The sequence below is a fragment of the Rhodnius prolixus genome, unplaced genomic scaffold (genome assembly GCF_049639745.1).
Source record: "Rhodnius prolixus isolate KJV_2025 unplaced genomic scaffold, Rpr scaffold_4, whole genome shotgun sequence".
Lineage (NCBI taxonomy): Eukaryota > Metazoa > Arthropoda > Insecta > Hemiptera > Reduviidae > Rhodnius > Rhodnius prolixus.
The window spans coordinates 29,983,564-29,998,956 of NW_027411614.1; the positions used below are offsets into that span (position 1 = coordinate 29,983,564).

The 15,393-nt window shown below is 31.6% G+C and overlaps 1 protein-coding gene across 3 annotated transcripts in view; it reads left to right on the plus strand.

The window, feature by feature from the left end:
• Positions 1–811: 811 nt before the first annotated feature.
• The window catches only part of nrv3 (sodium/potassium-transporting ATPase subunit nervana 3), a 37,714-nt gene continuing 23,132 nt past the window's right edge, over positions 812–15,393 (plus strand). Inside the window, exons 1-2 of one of the 3 annotated variants that reach the window (XM_074131440.1) lie at positions 812–956; positions 5,541–5,681. In XM_074131440.1, coding sequence (XP_073987541.1) covers positions 935–956; positions 5,541–5,681 — 163 coding nt within the window. In that variant the 5' untranslated portion in view covers positions 812–934. Of the gene's footprint in view, positions 957–1,728; positions 1,896–5,540; positions 5,682–15,393 lie in introns of those variants that run through there. The other 2 variants (XM_074131439.1, XM_074131438.1) reach the window with 2 other exon arrangements.

Below are 15,393 nucleotides of genomic sequence, written 5' to 3' on the forward strand. Positions count from 1 at the left end.
TCAGAGACAAAAGGGATTTGAAGGTCAGTGTGTATTGTAAGGTTAGAAATGTAATATGGAGCATTCAGGATTTTCCGTAAGATTGTAGATTGTAGTGTCTGCAGGCGTTTGGAGTTAGAGGGTTTTGTTGAGCCCCACACTTCTGCTCCGTATGTCCATAAACAGTTTCTTGTAAATAGTCGGTTTGTGATTCAAGTTTAGAACTGCGGTCAAGTAGTCTAGTAAGTAGCTTGTAGCATCTGTTCACGTCTTGTCGTTTCAGTCGATTATGCAGGTTCCACGTGAGTCTCTTGTCAATGTAGTCCTAAGTATCGTACTACGTCAGCTGGAGGAATCGTTACACCGTTCAGTTGAACTGGTGGACTCGCAGATTTTCGTAAAGTAAAAGTAATGTGCACTGATTTTTGCTCATTCATTTTTATTTTCCATTTTCGGAACCAGGTTTCGAGAAAATTTAAATGGATTTGAATGTTAAACCTTATATTCAACTTTTAACATGGAAATTTTTTGTCAAAGAGATAATAGATAAATAGAATTAACGTACTAAATGTTGAAGGGAAAGTACATAAATATTCTTCTGGAAAATATTTGTGTATTCATTAATTTTTTTTTTAACACAACTGAACCAATTGAAATAAAGGAAATAGATTAAAACAACATATCTACAAAACTGGCTATAGATGCCACTTCAAGTTGATTCATTAAATGAAAACACTCATAAGATTTAACACAGCTGCTGTATAACTAAAAATGTCATTGATTTTTTGCTTGAGTTTAAATTCAATAACTTAATCATTTTCAAATTCTTATCTACAACTTCAATATACTATCTAAACGTACTATTCTTTTTGCCGCACTTTTCAGTGGGCCTTCAATGAGCACAAAGGATTCATCTTCCAAGACGTTACAAACTGTTTATTAATTCCACATTAATATGTTATGTACCTTAGTAACAGGTATTAATTTTCTTTACGTTGTTTATTTATATGTTAATTTAGGAAATTAGGCAACTTGCTATATTCTATGTTTTTTAAATAGTAGAAATATGGAAGTATTGTCTGCATAAAGATGTTTGACGTATTTGGTATTTTAAAAGGAGTTTTGGCCACCAATCAGTCATCAGTTAACAGTGTTTTGTTACATTTGTTCTGGGAAATCTGATTAAGTTTGATGCGCGTATAGGTTCCAGGGAGAGTGGTTTGAAAAAGATTGAATTGATTTAAAAGTCCGCTATTTGGCGCTCAGTAAGACTGGGTTTAAACTACTTACTTTAAACTCCACTTGTAGAGTTAGTCCATGGGTTTGAAACTACTTTAATGTTCGGTTTAACTAAGTAGGAATAACTAGTTTATTTTTCATAAGAAGTAAATAAATAATTATTTTGATATTTTTAGTTAACAGAAATGTAATGATGGGATATTTTTATTAGTTTGTTTTAATGAATGTATTTTTTTTTTTTAATTGTTTTTAAAATATTTAATATTGACCGGTTATTGAAGCACAAATCCGAAGTAGTGAGAGCAATTAAAATACAAATAAATATTAAATTACTAATGAATACAATACGATACAAAAATATCTTTTATTTTATATTTCTTTTTTGTAATTCTGCTAGAAAAACTAAATGAAAAATAAATTCAAAAAATTTGAAAAAGAAAAGTTGATAAAAGCGGCTTCATATTATTATGTCGGCGGTGGGGTTGAGTTGCGATGTAGTGGGGGCAGTTGGGTCGATGTTGTGGAGACAGTGTAAGGCTGAGCCTTGGGGATGGCGGACAAAGCTAAGGAAGAGTTCTATACAAGGCCTCCCAAGGTGGGCGGTTGGCAATCATTCAAGACATTTCTATGGAACTCTGAGACCAACCAGTTTCTAGGAAGGACATTTGCGTCATGGGGTAAGCAGTTTACTGGGAAAATATTGTATTTTTTTGGATCTCTTATTTTAAAAAAACTCAAAATTTTAGAACACCTTTCATCTTAGTTATCTAGAAAAGATACCCAAGTCCTTCCAACTTAGAAGTACTTTTTGTTGATGTTATTAGAGTTAGTTCAATTATTTTTCTATGTAGAGTTAGTTTTTTTAATGACTGATGACATTACTTGTCATAAAATGGCTAATTTCTCTTCTTTTAGTGTAGTTTAAGTGGAATATTTTTAAGCAGGTTGGCGCTTTTTTTTATACTATTCACAAAATGATTTAAGCTGAATTTGTTTTTGTGGTTAAATTTCCACAATGAACTCATCCAAAGTTAAAATAAAAAAAAAAAAAACCTCCCCAAAGTGCCGCCACGGGCAGTGGGTATTCGAGGTGCGCTCGTCGCCTCACGGCGGTGAATCGATAGTCGGGCCCACCGGCTGCCGAACCCCTCTCGCCTTTCTTTTTCTTCTTCTCCGCCCCTTTTTCACTTTGTGGATTTTCAACAAGCCTTGTGTGCATAGATATAGACATACATATTCGTTAAAACACTTAGTCGATCGAATGTAAAAGAGATCACTTTGGCGCCGTATTGTCTCAAATGTTTTCATCTTTTTTAATTACATAGAAGTGATTTGTGGGTTCAATAACTAAGGGTGAAATCTCACCCTAACCCAAAAACCTTTTTATCACTGCAGAGCCTTGAGCGCTCGTCTCCACCTGCAGAGACTACAACACCCGGAACCTTTAAAAATACTGATACTGCGAGTAATATAATCGTTATCTAGAAAATATCTTTCCAGAAAGTAAACGCTAACAGTTCTTATTGTCTTAGTTTAGTGCACTCATCTCAAATAAATGTCATATAAGCGGTTACTACTTTTTCCTGCCTATTCCTACAAAACAAAGGAAATGCCATTTAATAGTTTATTAAATTGGAAAGGTTTAATTATTCATCCTTAATTTTATATCCTTGGAAACGGCAGAAATATTTCAACATTTTAATTAACAGTACGGCTACAATTTATGTAATTTCCTGTACGGAGGCTTGTCAGTTTATAATCCAGTTACGTCAGCCAAATTGGCGCCGGTTTTTGAAATTCTTACGAGTAATTTTGCATTAAATAAATAATTAATTTAGCAAAATGAACTGTTTAATTTGGAATGAAATATTTGTATACAACTGTAAGATTTCTCTACTTTACGAGTTAACGAATCAGTATTTTTTCCCTTCGTTATACCACAAGTAAAAAAATTTTTTCCCCATTTTCTTATATTGGCAAAGACAAGTTGCTTAAACATAATCAATAGTAGTGAAATGAGTGTGCTTCACAACAATTGAACAATTATAAGTTCACTTGACATCGTAGTTATTTCTACTCAACAAATATATGGGGCGTGTGCATTTGATACAATATGATCAATTGATTTTAATTTAAAAATTCGTCTTTTAAAAAAATGACTCCTAACTAATTTATTTTTTTGCATAAATAAAATATCATTATTATTTACTTTTTTTTGTTTGTAATATAATAAAATATAAATAATTAAGGATTTTAACAATTTAAAAAAAAAAAAAGCCCATCCGAAATTTTATCGATTAGAATTTAGTATGTCAAGGGCATCCTGGTCGCCGAACAACTGCCTCCAGGAAAAGTAAATCCCTTGCAGCAAGCCCAATACTATTCCATTTATTTATTTAATTGGAATTATATCATTTTAACAAACATTTAATAAAAAGTAATGAATAATAAATACCTTTAATCAAAACTTCTTTAAAAACAAGCCCTGTTAAGATATTGGGACGGTATACTTTAGGGTCCCATTTAAGGATCAATATAAAGTATGACGTCACGATTTGAGCTGCAGGGCAGCCACTCAACCCTACCACCCTTCGTCCAACTTCTACATCTAAAACTTCCTCTCTCCTCCTTTAACCCCCCTTCCCCTTCGTGTGATCAATATATGTCAATCCAGTATTAAGAAAAATTATTTATTTCCATTTTTAATTTACTTTTTTTTTTCTAAAAAAAAATCCATAAATTCATGCCTCAGTTTTTCAGCCTCATTTACTTTTTTTTAAACGATTTATTTATTTATTAAATGGAGTATTTTTAACTAACAGTTCCATTCACTAGTATAAACGGATAGAATGGTTTAATTTGCCTCATCGTGGCCAATTAATTCGATTGCCGACTTCTCGTATACATTTATATTAGATCTGACCACGCAACTGACATAACTAATTCAGTATTCAATCATTTATTGATAATACAATGATCTAACAACAAAGTGGAGATCGATTTTTCAAAAGAAATTTACCCTTTCCATTAACTAACTATTATCATCCATATTTAACCTTCGATCTATTATATTCTAATGCGAATATTAGCTTGGCCGATTCGTACTTATGTAAATCCCAATATATTCAAGTTCAGGCCCCACAAAAAAAACAATTATTAAAACTGAGATTATGTAGCAAGAATTATTAATTTGTTTTAATCCTTGTTTTAAAAAATGAAGTTTAATAAATGTAGTATTGATTAAATATAACTTGTCTTTTATTGCTAAAACTTGAGATAATTCGTGTAAATTTTTGTATAAATCTTACACGTTAGTCACCTTATTCTTGAATTATATCAATAACTTGGTGAAGATATCTTGAAGGGAAGGTTATAATGAAGTTTATGATACAAAAATTTCGTGGGCATTATCATTGACGGATTTAATTTCATTTTTATTTATTTTTAACGTTGCATTTTTACTGAAAATATGTGTTTTGAGATTTGCTGATTTAAATAGTTTCCCCTTTCTTCAAATCTTTACTGTATGGTTTTTTCAATTATTTAAGATTTCATCGAAAATAATTCAAACGATTTTTTTTTGAAACTAGATAAATAATTATCGAAACATTTCTCTGGAAAATTTTATTAAGAGCATTCTATACTTTTTGGGGGAGAGTAGGCTCCCTTCAAATGCGCTATTAGAAAAGAGTATAACTTAATTGTTTTAAATCATACATTATTTGAAAAGATTAAAAGAGTTACTGAAATTCCAAATTATGAAATTTTACAGTTTACAGAGCGCATATTTTTTCCTCTGTTGAGTTTATCACGAAAAATGGCTTTTGTGATATATGTACATATTATATATTTTTTTCTAGGAGCATTCGATTTCATAAGACAGTTGTAGATAGGGTAGAGGTTAGACTTGTCTCTCGTGGATTTCATTATAAATTTGGTTTGAAAAAATTATTATAGTTGAGAAGTTTGGGAATCGCAGTAACAGAAAGTCGTTTAAGTGTTCACATAGTAATTTTTAATAATTTACCAGTTTAGTTTTGTCTGTTTTTAAATAAAATATTTGAATAAATTGGACTATTTACAAGATGCGTCAATATCTGAGGTAATTCTTCAAAGTTTAATAATAAAATTAGCTCAATACTGGCGTTATTAAAATACTTTCCTTTGCCTACAAAGATGGAGTAAACAATTTTTCTTGGTCGATCTTTTAACTTTAATTTAATTGAATTATCATTCAAATAACTTAAAAAGTTTTATCTTTTACTAATTTCATTCTTTGATATTAATCTTTTCTTTTTCGCTTTGTGCTTTTCTGTTTTCAGCGAAAATATTATTGTTTTACGTATGTTTCTACACTGGACTAATTTCATTCTTCTTTGGACTGATGGCGCTTTTCTACCAAACAATCGATTTTACAACGCCTAAATGGCAGCAGAGCAGTTCGCTCATCGGTAGTAATCCAGGTAATCGAACTACATTTCTTAAATATTCTTTTTTTTTTACTTCTTTTATAAGAATTTGAAAAGAATTTAATTGAACATTTATTATGTATTCTTCATTTGACGGATCTGTTTTGATAATAATTTACTTTTTGCTCGAAAGAAATTATTATTGTTTTATTAATTATTTTTAATGTAAGTCGTTATACAATTAAGTTTATTGCTCTTAAGAAACTATTTACTTTAAAATTTAAGTACGTTAGCTGCTTCAAAATCTCAGTGCAGGTATATTCGCTTGAGGAGGGCAGACATACTCGTATACTGCCTACTCTAATCGCTTGCTAAACTAGGGCAACCAGCCCTTACCAACCTTTTTCTATAAAACGTCTGCTACATATTCAACCGGGAGTTTTTATTTAATTTCTGCTTTTCTTTATGAATTTAATTTTAAATTCTTTCTCTCCTCTCTTTATGTGCTTTTTCCGTCCTTCAGGTTCTAAGGCTGAGCTTTCCCAAAAATATTTTTTACAAAAAGAAAAAAAAACTAGCTTTTATTAGTCTTATATTGCACGATAATAATAAAAAATAAAAATAATAAACATTTTGAATAACCTGCTTTACGTACAAAGAAAACCTGAACGTTCAACAATAATATTAAGGCTGGTGTTTTTCACAGCCTCCTGCATTGCGCAGATGCCTACAACAGTGTAGTAATTACTTTACAGCACTGAGATATACCAATTACTGATGGATATTTCATATTATTCGTGTTTACAGAGTTTTTGGGTTTTAATTAAGAACTAGAATTTAACAGTTGCTGTAATATTCCTCTTTTTGACTAAAAAATAATAAATTAATAATAATTCTAAAAGTTCTACTTTTAATTTTTGCTAGGAAATTTATATTTCCTAAAAAATCTGTTTCATAAGAATCAAATCGTTTCTAAGAAAGTGAAAAATGTTATTTAATTAGATTTCTTTCGACGAGTTCCTTCACACTGAAACTCGTATCTCCTATGTTTTCATAACCTGTACTTTATAACATGATAAAATCAGGTCCGATATTCGGAGGAGTTCGGGCAAAATAACCTTGCTAAAGATACTGACTAATAATAATGATTATTATAAGGGACGCGGTACTAGCTCAGAGGTTAGTACCGTGTACTGGATACCTAAGCGGAGGTTCCACTGTGTGGTGGTAGTCAGTGTTATCGGTAACGAGAGAAAACTGTCCGGAGGCCAGCAGTGCACTTAAAAAAAAAACCTCTCTGGGCGCCAATAACCTCGGTTGTTAATGCGCCTTAAATAAAATAATTATAATAGTAATAATGATACTTTATTTTAAGAGCCAAAAATAATTTTACAACAAATATGTATATAAAACATTACTTTACCGCATGGATATCCGTTTGCTGGAGGTTCTTGTTACATAAAATCACTCAACAAAAAACAAAAACAAAAAATGAAAAATTAGTTAAAATTAATTTTTTAAAAATGGTAATGAGGAAAATGACAAACAAATTTGCATACATAAATTGACCTGCGAATATATTTAAATAGACAAATGAAAATTAAATTGAAAATTCCATTTTTCCTCGCAATATTGAGGAGCGGTCAATAAAATAAACATTTTTATTATAGACAAATTTATTTCTTTATTCCAACGTTTCGGAAAAATTATTGCCTTCTTTAGGGTATTATAAATTTGTTGAATTACAAATTACTACATCATTAAAACTGTTATCTTCTAATCAGGTTTGAATTCTATTCACACAGTCCAAGTCCAGTTTGGAGCAACTAGTGTTAATTACAATTTTTCTTGTTTATGAGAGTTAGTTTTGATCGTTTGAATTTAGCTTATGAACTACACGTGAGTCACTTGTCAAGGTAAAGACTAAGATATTAAACAATATTTGCCGAGCGAATATTTTTTGCCCAGTCAAAATTACGCAAAACAACATTATTAAAAATAACCATAATCAATAAAAGTTCCTACGCTACAGTGGCTAAGAATAAGTTTGAAGTACTTAGCGAACTAGCAGATTCCTCCCTCTCTACAACTGTACCACCAGTTGAACCAGTCGAAACATTTAACAAGATGAAGAATTCTTATCGAAACAATATAAAGATGCAATGAGATCAAGAACCTCCTTTGAAGATTGTCAAACAGATGACAACAATTTTCATCTGAAAGCTTACCAATAACTTACACCGGGCAATCGAGGAAAGGATACTGCAGACTAGAACATATGAACGTGCGGCACAACTTAGTAATCAATTAACACGAACTGAGAGACAAACATCTGACAACACAAACAAAACCTCAGACTAAAAAAACTGATTATAAAAGGTTCTCGTGTTTGCACAAATGTGCGATACATCTGTCACTTAATTAAACAGATAGCTAACATTCAGTCAGATAAAATAGAGATTTTTTTAAAACTAATTTCATTCAATCTAGAAGATATTCTTTCAAATGTTAACAATGGTTCTAAACACATCTAACTAACCCATCGTTAAATCATAGAGATGAGAGAGCTAACTACAAAGTACAGTCTACAATAACTCGCTGCAAACTTAAAACTTGTGTACATTGCTCTGTACTCTCATTTTACGCAACATCCTTTCATCATTTCGACAAATCTTCAAATTCTGTCTTCAAATTACTAATATCTTTTTACTTCCATGTACTGTTAATTTATGTAACTTCCTAAATGCCCGCAATATCCTTATCTTTTTAATTTTAATATGTTATTTATCTCTTTACCACTAATTTTATCATCTTGTTATTTACTACTTCATTAAAACTGTCCGGTAGGACAGTTGTATAAGGGTTGATCGTCAAAAACTGCACGAAAAAGCGTAACGTTGAAAAACACCCAACATTTCTCTTTTTCTATAAAAGATAAAATTTCCAAATTTTCTTTAAAATATAGGGCAAACCCTCCTTTATGACTGTATTTTTTTTTTTTTGCAACAACCCGTTATTATTTAAGTATTCCAAAATGTTAAACGTTCTTCAAATTCGATCCTTTCAAGCCAATAAAAACTATTTAGAGATATTTCTCAGATTGAACAACATTGATGTAGCATTGGTTTCTGAAAGTTGGTTAAAACAAGTCACAGCTGGTTTCTCTGACTGGTTACGCAGTTGTAAGAGCTGATAGAAGTGACGGTTATGGAGTTGCTGGCATCCTCATTAAAAACAGTAAAAAAGTCACTATATACTCAGCTTCCATCAAAAACGTGTGGAATTAGATGTAAGATGTTAAACTTAGAGATCAGTGTAGTGTCCTTGTATTGGGCACAAAATAAAAACTGTTTTCTCGATATCTCTCATAAGAACAGTTGAACCTCCAATCTTATTTTGCTTGTGACTTGAATTCTTATCTTACAAGTTTCGGATGTTCCTACAGTAATGCTGAAGGTAGAAACTTGATTGATGCCATCTACATAGAGACGGGACACCAACACTAATATAGCGACATGACAGACGCCTCTCTGCAATTGATCTCTCTCTCTGTTTGTTCTACTTCTATCGCACCCAGGATGGAATGGGGAGGTGCTGGACGAGCCCTTTGGATCTGATCATATGGGCATACTTATTTCACTCGTTAAGCAGGTTCAGAATGCCCCTTATAATATACAGGAATACCGAAAATGGAATTTGAAAGCCGCTAAATGGGATTATTATATCTTCAAGTCGGATCTTCTTCTTTCACAAATCCCTTTTTCTCGAGATCCCAGTGCAAATTATTTGACATTTGTTGTTAAGCGCATTAACAGCGCTGCAGAAAGTTCCATTCCTCAATTTACACTAAACCTTCCTAATTCTTCAAATAATCACAACTTCCTATCTTCGCTTAGTACCAAATATCTTTACCAATCTTTACCAATACAAACCAAACCTTCCTAATTCTTTAAACAATCATAACTTCCTATCTTCGCTTAGTACCAAATATCTTTACCAATACAAACCAAACCTTCCTAATTCTTTAAACAATCACAACTTCCTATCTTCGCTTAGTACCAAATATCTTTACCAATACAAACCAAACCTTCCTAATTCTTTAAACAATCACAACTTCCTATCTTCGCTTAGTACCAAATATCTTTACCAATACAAACCAAACCTTCCTAATTCTTTAAACAATCACAACTTCCTATCTTCGCTTAGTACCAAATATCTTTACCAATACAAACCAAACCTTCCTAATTCTTTAAACAATCACAACTTCCTATCTTCGCTTAGTACCAAATATCTTTACCAATACAAACCAAACCTTCCTAATTCTTTAAACAATCACAACTTCCTATCTTCGCTTAGTACCAAATATCTTTACCAATACAAACCAAACCTTCCTAATTCTTTAAACAATCATAACTTCCTATCTTCGCTTAGTACCAAATATCTTTACCAATACAAACCAAACCTTCCTAATTCTTTAAACAATCACAACTTCCTATCTTCGCTTAGTACCAAATATCTTTACCAATACAAACCAAACCTTCCTAATTCTTTAAACAATCATAACTTCCTATCTTCGCTTAGTACCAAATATCTTCACCAATCTTTACCAATACAAACCAAACCTTCCTAATTCTTTAAACAATCACAACTTCCTATCTTCGCTTAGTACCAAATTTCTTTACCAATACAAACCAAACCTTCCTAATTCTTCAAACAATTACAACTTCCTACCTTCGCTTAGTATCAAATTTCCTCAATTCAATTACTTCTAAACGGACGGTTCTAAAAAATCATGACGCTGTTGAGTGCTCGTTCTATGATTCCTAAATCTGACACCTGTTCTCAATTCAAACTTTACAACTTATATTCAGCATTTGGAATCCGAACTCAGAGCCATTAATTAATAAATACCTAGCCCAAATTTGGTCAGTGAATGTTCTGCACTTTTGTCATTATGAGTGATAGTATGAGCGCTCTCCAAAAATTAAAACAACCCGGTAGTGATCCCTTTCTTGTTAATCCTATAGCCGATAACTGTGCTACATAAAATAAATTCTAACGGTAAATTTGTGTATCTGGTGTGGGTGAAAGCACATTGCGGATTGGGTAGAATTGAGAAGACTGATATCGGCGCAAAACTGGCCACCCGTCTCCAAGAATCACCAACAGAGCCACTAACTGCCTCAGATCTAAAATACTTCCAAAAACAAATCTGTTATAGAAAATGGTCTGACATTTACTCAATCTCAAAAATCGTAAAAGGAAATTCTTCTCCTCTATACAGTCCTCAATGCCAGAGAAACCATAGTTTACAGCATTTTCGGAAAACAGAGAAAACTGCTACATGAGCAGACTGAGGATTCAATCACTATTACTCACCTTAGCATTTGGCACTTATTGGCATACAAATAGACCCCATATGCTCCTGTGACAGGTAATCAACAGCCGAAGCGAATCACATCATCTTTTGGCCTGCAGCAAGTAGAACGGTAGGGCTTTTCTCAGCTTTGGAAGGCAATATTACTTGACAACTTCCGGCCAACTTAAACACTACACTGACTTACCCAAACGTTTACCTAGACTTGTATAACTACATTAGGACTAATAAAAGTAAAATCTAATTCTCTCAGACAGTGACTTTAAAACTAGACAGACTAACAGACAAACCGTCCACTACATAAAAATAAACCTCTGCATGATAGCCAATGAGAAATCACCATAAAGCCAAGAACAAAGAAGAAAAAAAAAATTTTAAGACGGTTAAGGTTACTATTTATCATCCCCGATTTTAGGTATTTTGCTTATTTGTAAATCTTAATAATGTTCTACTACAGTTTGAAATCCTTGCCCAGAAAAAAGATATAAATGTTAAGGAAATTTTTCGCTCTTAATTTACTGTAAATATTTTTAAACAACTATCGATTAGAATCGTTCGGTTTACATTTTACTATTAAAATTTGTAGTTGAATCTAATTTATCATAGTGTTCAAAATCCTTTAAAAACTAAACGACCCCTCATCATTGGGGTTCATGGAGTATTTTGTTAATGAAGAGAACTAATATATAAATCCTTCACCCCCTCTACTGGATCTTCCAGCTTCCCATTATCTCGAATTCAAAACTCTCAAATGACTGCATAACACTTGCAAGTTGCGTAAAAAGATGCCTACCATAACTTTTCAAAATGAGTATGGAAATATTTTTAATAATCTTTAAGAGGAAAAAAAAACAGTTGGCTGGCAGAATCTGAGAATTTTTTTTATAATTGCTCAGCGCTTCGAGGAAAAAATTAATCTCTTTTCTTTTTCCTTTTGGTTAACTATATTTCTGTAAATTCTTTTGAGTTCAAGGAAGAATATTTTATTGTTTTCTGCTTAAAAAGTAACTACTTGAATCAACAACTTAATGTCGGAAAAATAATCAATGCTTATATTGCAATTAAATACGATGTAATTAAATGTAAGACTTACCTTAATTTTTCAAATAAAGAATATATCGACATCATTATTTTTTGTTTAATATTAGATAATTGTTTCACTACATTACGTGAATATGTGTCAACTGTTTAATGCTTTCATAATTCTAATTATCACTCTTATCTGCATTCCTCACTGGTGCAATAAAATTGGTTGTCAGATTAAGTATAAAACGCTAATATGTTAATTTGTTTATAATTTCTTTTATTACGAAAAATTGTTAATTGAATTCTTTTTTTTTTTTTAATCGATTAAAGGTTTTTACCGATAAAAAAAAATTCAGTTTTTATATATGAATTAAGTGCTGTTGCTCAAGCATGTAAATGAAGGTTTGTGAGGAGCTGAATATAAAACCTTCCATGCTCTACAAAGTAGTAGGACATCTAAACTTAGCTTTTATCGATTAATCGATCCTAGTTAATAACTTTAAGGGCGAACTTGTTTTTCCATAGCTTTTCTCTTCGCTTTTATATTTATTTATTTTTTTTTTAAATATTTTATTGGATTCATTTCAAAATCTTATTTTTTAACTTGTTTAAGAATTCATACAGTAATAACATATAATATATCGAAAATTAATAGTTTTGAATGGCAATTCCTATTTATGAACTTTATACTTGGTTCCTAATCAAAAGGATCCTAGCAATTATTCGTGGTTTTAAAACCATTACACTAAAATGTAGTCTTCAAAAAATTAAGTATTGATTTTTTTGCAATTAACAAAAACAAAGCTTACAAAATATTTCTTTTGACACTTTGAAACTTGATTACACTAATCATTATGAAAAACCATTCTAAATGTTAAGGTTGTCTAAAATATTTTTTTTTTTTTTAAAGTAACACCAAGCCCAAGTAGAGTTTATGTTGGACAGCTTGTTTACATGAATTCTACAGCATAAATATTGGAAAGAACTATGTTTAGATGTTGAAGTATCATTTTCCATATTATATTGGCAGCCATTCAAAATTTCACTGACAAACCGTTTCCTGTTGAAGAACACCTGCGGGTTTAATAGCTATTACTAATCAGTTGATAAGGAACATTTTGCGGAATTCAAAGGGTTAGTTTTAAAGTAACTCAAACTAATACTCCTTTAATTCAATCGAATTAACACCATTAGCATCTTTGCTAACAAGAAACAAGCCAATATACCCCAGTACTGTAAATTGAGACCTCAAGAAATACGTCGAATGCCGTTTAGTCTGGTCCTCCAGTGTTAATAGAAAGAAAATTATCCCAGAAATGGAATTATTTTTTTAAAAAAAAAAAAAGCCTTACGGGCTACTCTACGAATTACCCTGAATTAAGTTATCGGGCATCCACTCTAGGATAGTATTTCTCTGTACCTACCTTTAACAATACACACATCAGTAAATAGGAAACTTACTTACGAGTGTAATTCAATTTGAATTTCAAACAAATAAATTTTACCTTTTTTTTTTAATCAGTTTTATAATGACCCAGATAAATAAGGAGATGAAATAAAGAGGCCGACAATATTGTTTGTTGAAGAGCAGGTAAAATAATAAAAAATAATATAATATTTTGTAATGTCGGATCAATTAAGCTTTGTCAACACTTTTTATTTTATATTAGGGCAATAAACAATTTATTGACAATTATTTGACTGTTACGTAATGAAGAATTATTGACCACCGTAAAAATGGAACCATTTAAATTTCTGTCAAGTTTTTAATATACCAATGATATAGATTAAATTTCAAAATTACTCTCTAGTATGGTGAATTGTAGCAATTGTGCCATCTTTTTGAAATTTATTTTTTCAATAGGTAATTTTTGTTTAGGTGCCTTTCCTGAAAATGTAAAATAAAATGTTTTCAGTACTTGTTTGATTTGTGAATAATGTGAACAAAGGATGAACGTCAATAAAGTCACGGAAAAATGTAAACAATTTTAGGGTTTTAAAGAGTCTATTATTCATTTAGGGTAGCCGATTTAAAGTCTGGGAAATTTTTTTTAAAAAAAATCATAATTTTAGTTTGATGAAGTCACAGCTAATAAGACAAAAATATTTGATTCTATCGTAAGTATTAATAACTGTAAGATAGTATTGCTTAATTCGTGGTTTCAACGTGGTGTTACAAACCGCAGAATTTCCAAAATTAGCTCTAATGACCTCCAGTAGTCGATACACCAAAAATCTAGGGTAAGTCAAATACCTCTCTTTTTAAGTTAACCGTTTTCGACATAATCTGTTCGATTGTTTACATATATAAACTCATACTTTCTAAAAAGTAGTTATTCGTATTCAGAGGACTAAATGCGTACTTCCGGTAAAAAGTCAATACCAAAAATTTTCACGAAGTAATTAAAACTGTCCGGTAGGACAGTTGTATAAGGGTTGACCATCAAAAACTGCACGAAAAAGCGTAACGTTGAAAAACACCCAACTTTGACAATTTTTTTCTCTTTTTCTATAAAAGATAAAATTCCCAAATTTTCTTTAAATCTTACTCCAAACCCTCCTTCATAACTGTAATTTTTTTGCAACCACCCAGATCTAATAGGTTTCGAGAAAAAAGTTGCCGAAAATGAGCAAAAACCGCTTTTTCAAAAAATGTTCTTGTTCTTCTTCTTCTTCTTCTTCTTCTTCTTGTTGTTGTTGTTGTTGTTGTTCTTGTTACCTTTTTTGTAAACAACGTAGCGCCTAAACGCGTGAACCGATTTTCATGAATGAGGTGTCATTCGATTGGGAATTTTATGTAGATGTGCCTTTTGGGGGTCTCGGCCCTGTGCATCGAATGGGAGAGGAGTTAGCCCCCTTTATGTAAGGCCCCCTCCAAAATTATTATTACTAATTACTCTGTAAATCTTGGCCCGATTTTGATAAAATTTGGTAGGATGATAGGGTTAGGGCTCCCCTACCTAACAATAAAGCGACGATCTGCTCTTACACTTGTTAAGGGGAAATATAGCAATCGTTTCAAATTATCGACACGTGAACCGATTTTCATGAATGAAGTGTCATTCGAATCGAAATTTTGTACAGATTTGTACTTTAAAAGTCTCGACGCTATGCCTCATAAGGAGGGGAGTTCGCCCCACCCAAATAAGGCCCTTTCTAAAACTATTATTACCAATATTTCTACAAAGCTTAGTCCGATTTTGATAAAATTTAGCACGAAGAAGTGATTAAAGCTCCTCTACGTGGCTGTGAAGTGCCATCATGCTCTTACACCTACTAAGAGGAAGTACTGCAATCGTTAAAATTATCAATGAGTGAACCGATTTACATCAATGAATTGTCGTTCGATTCAAAATCTTTGCC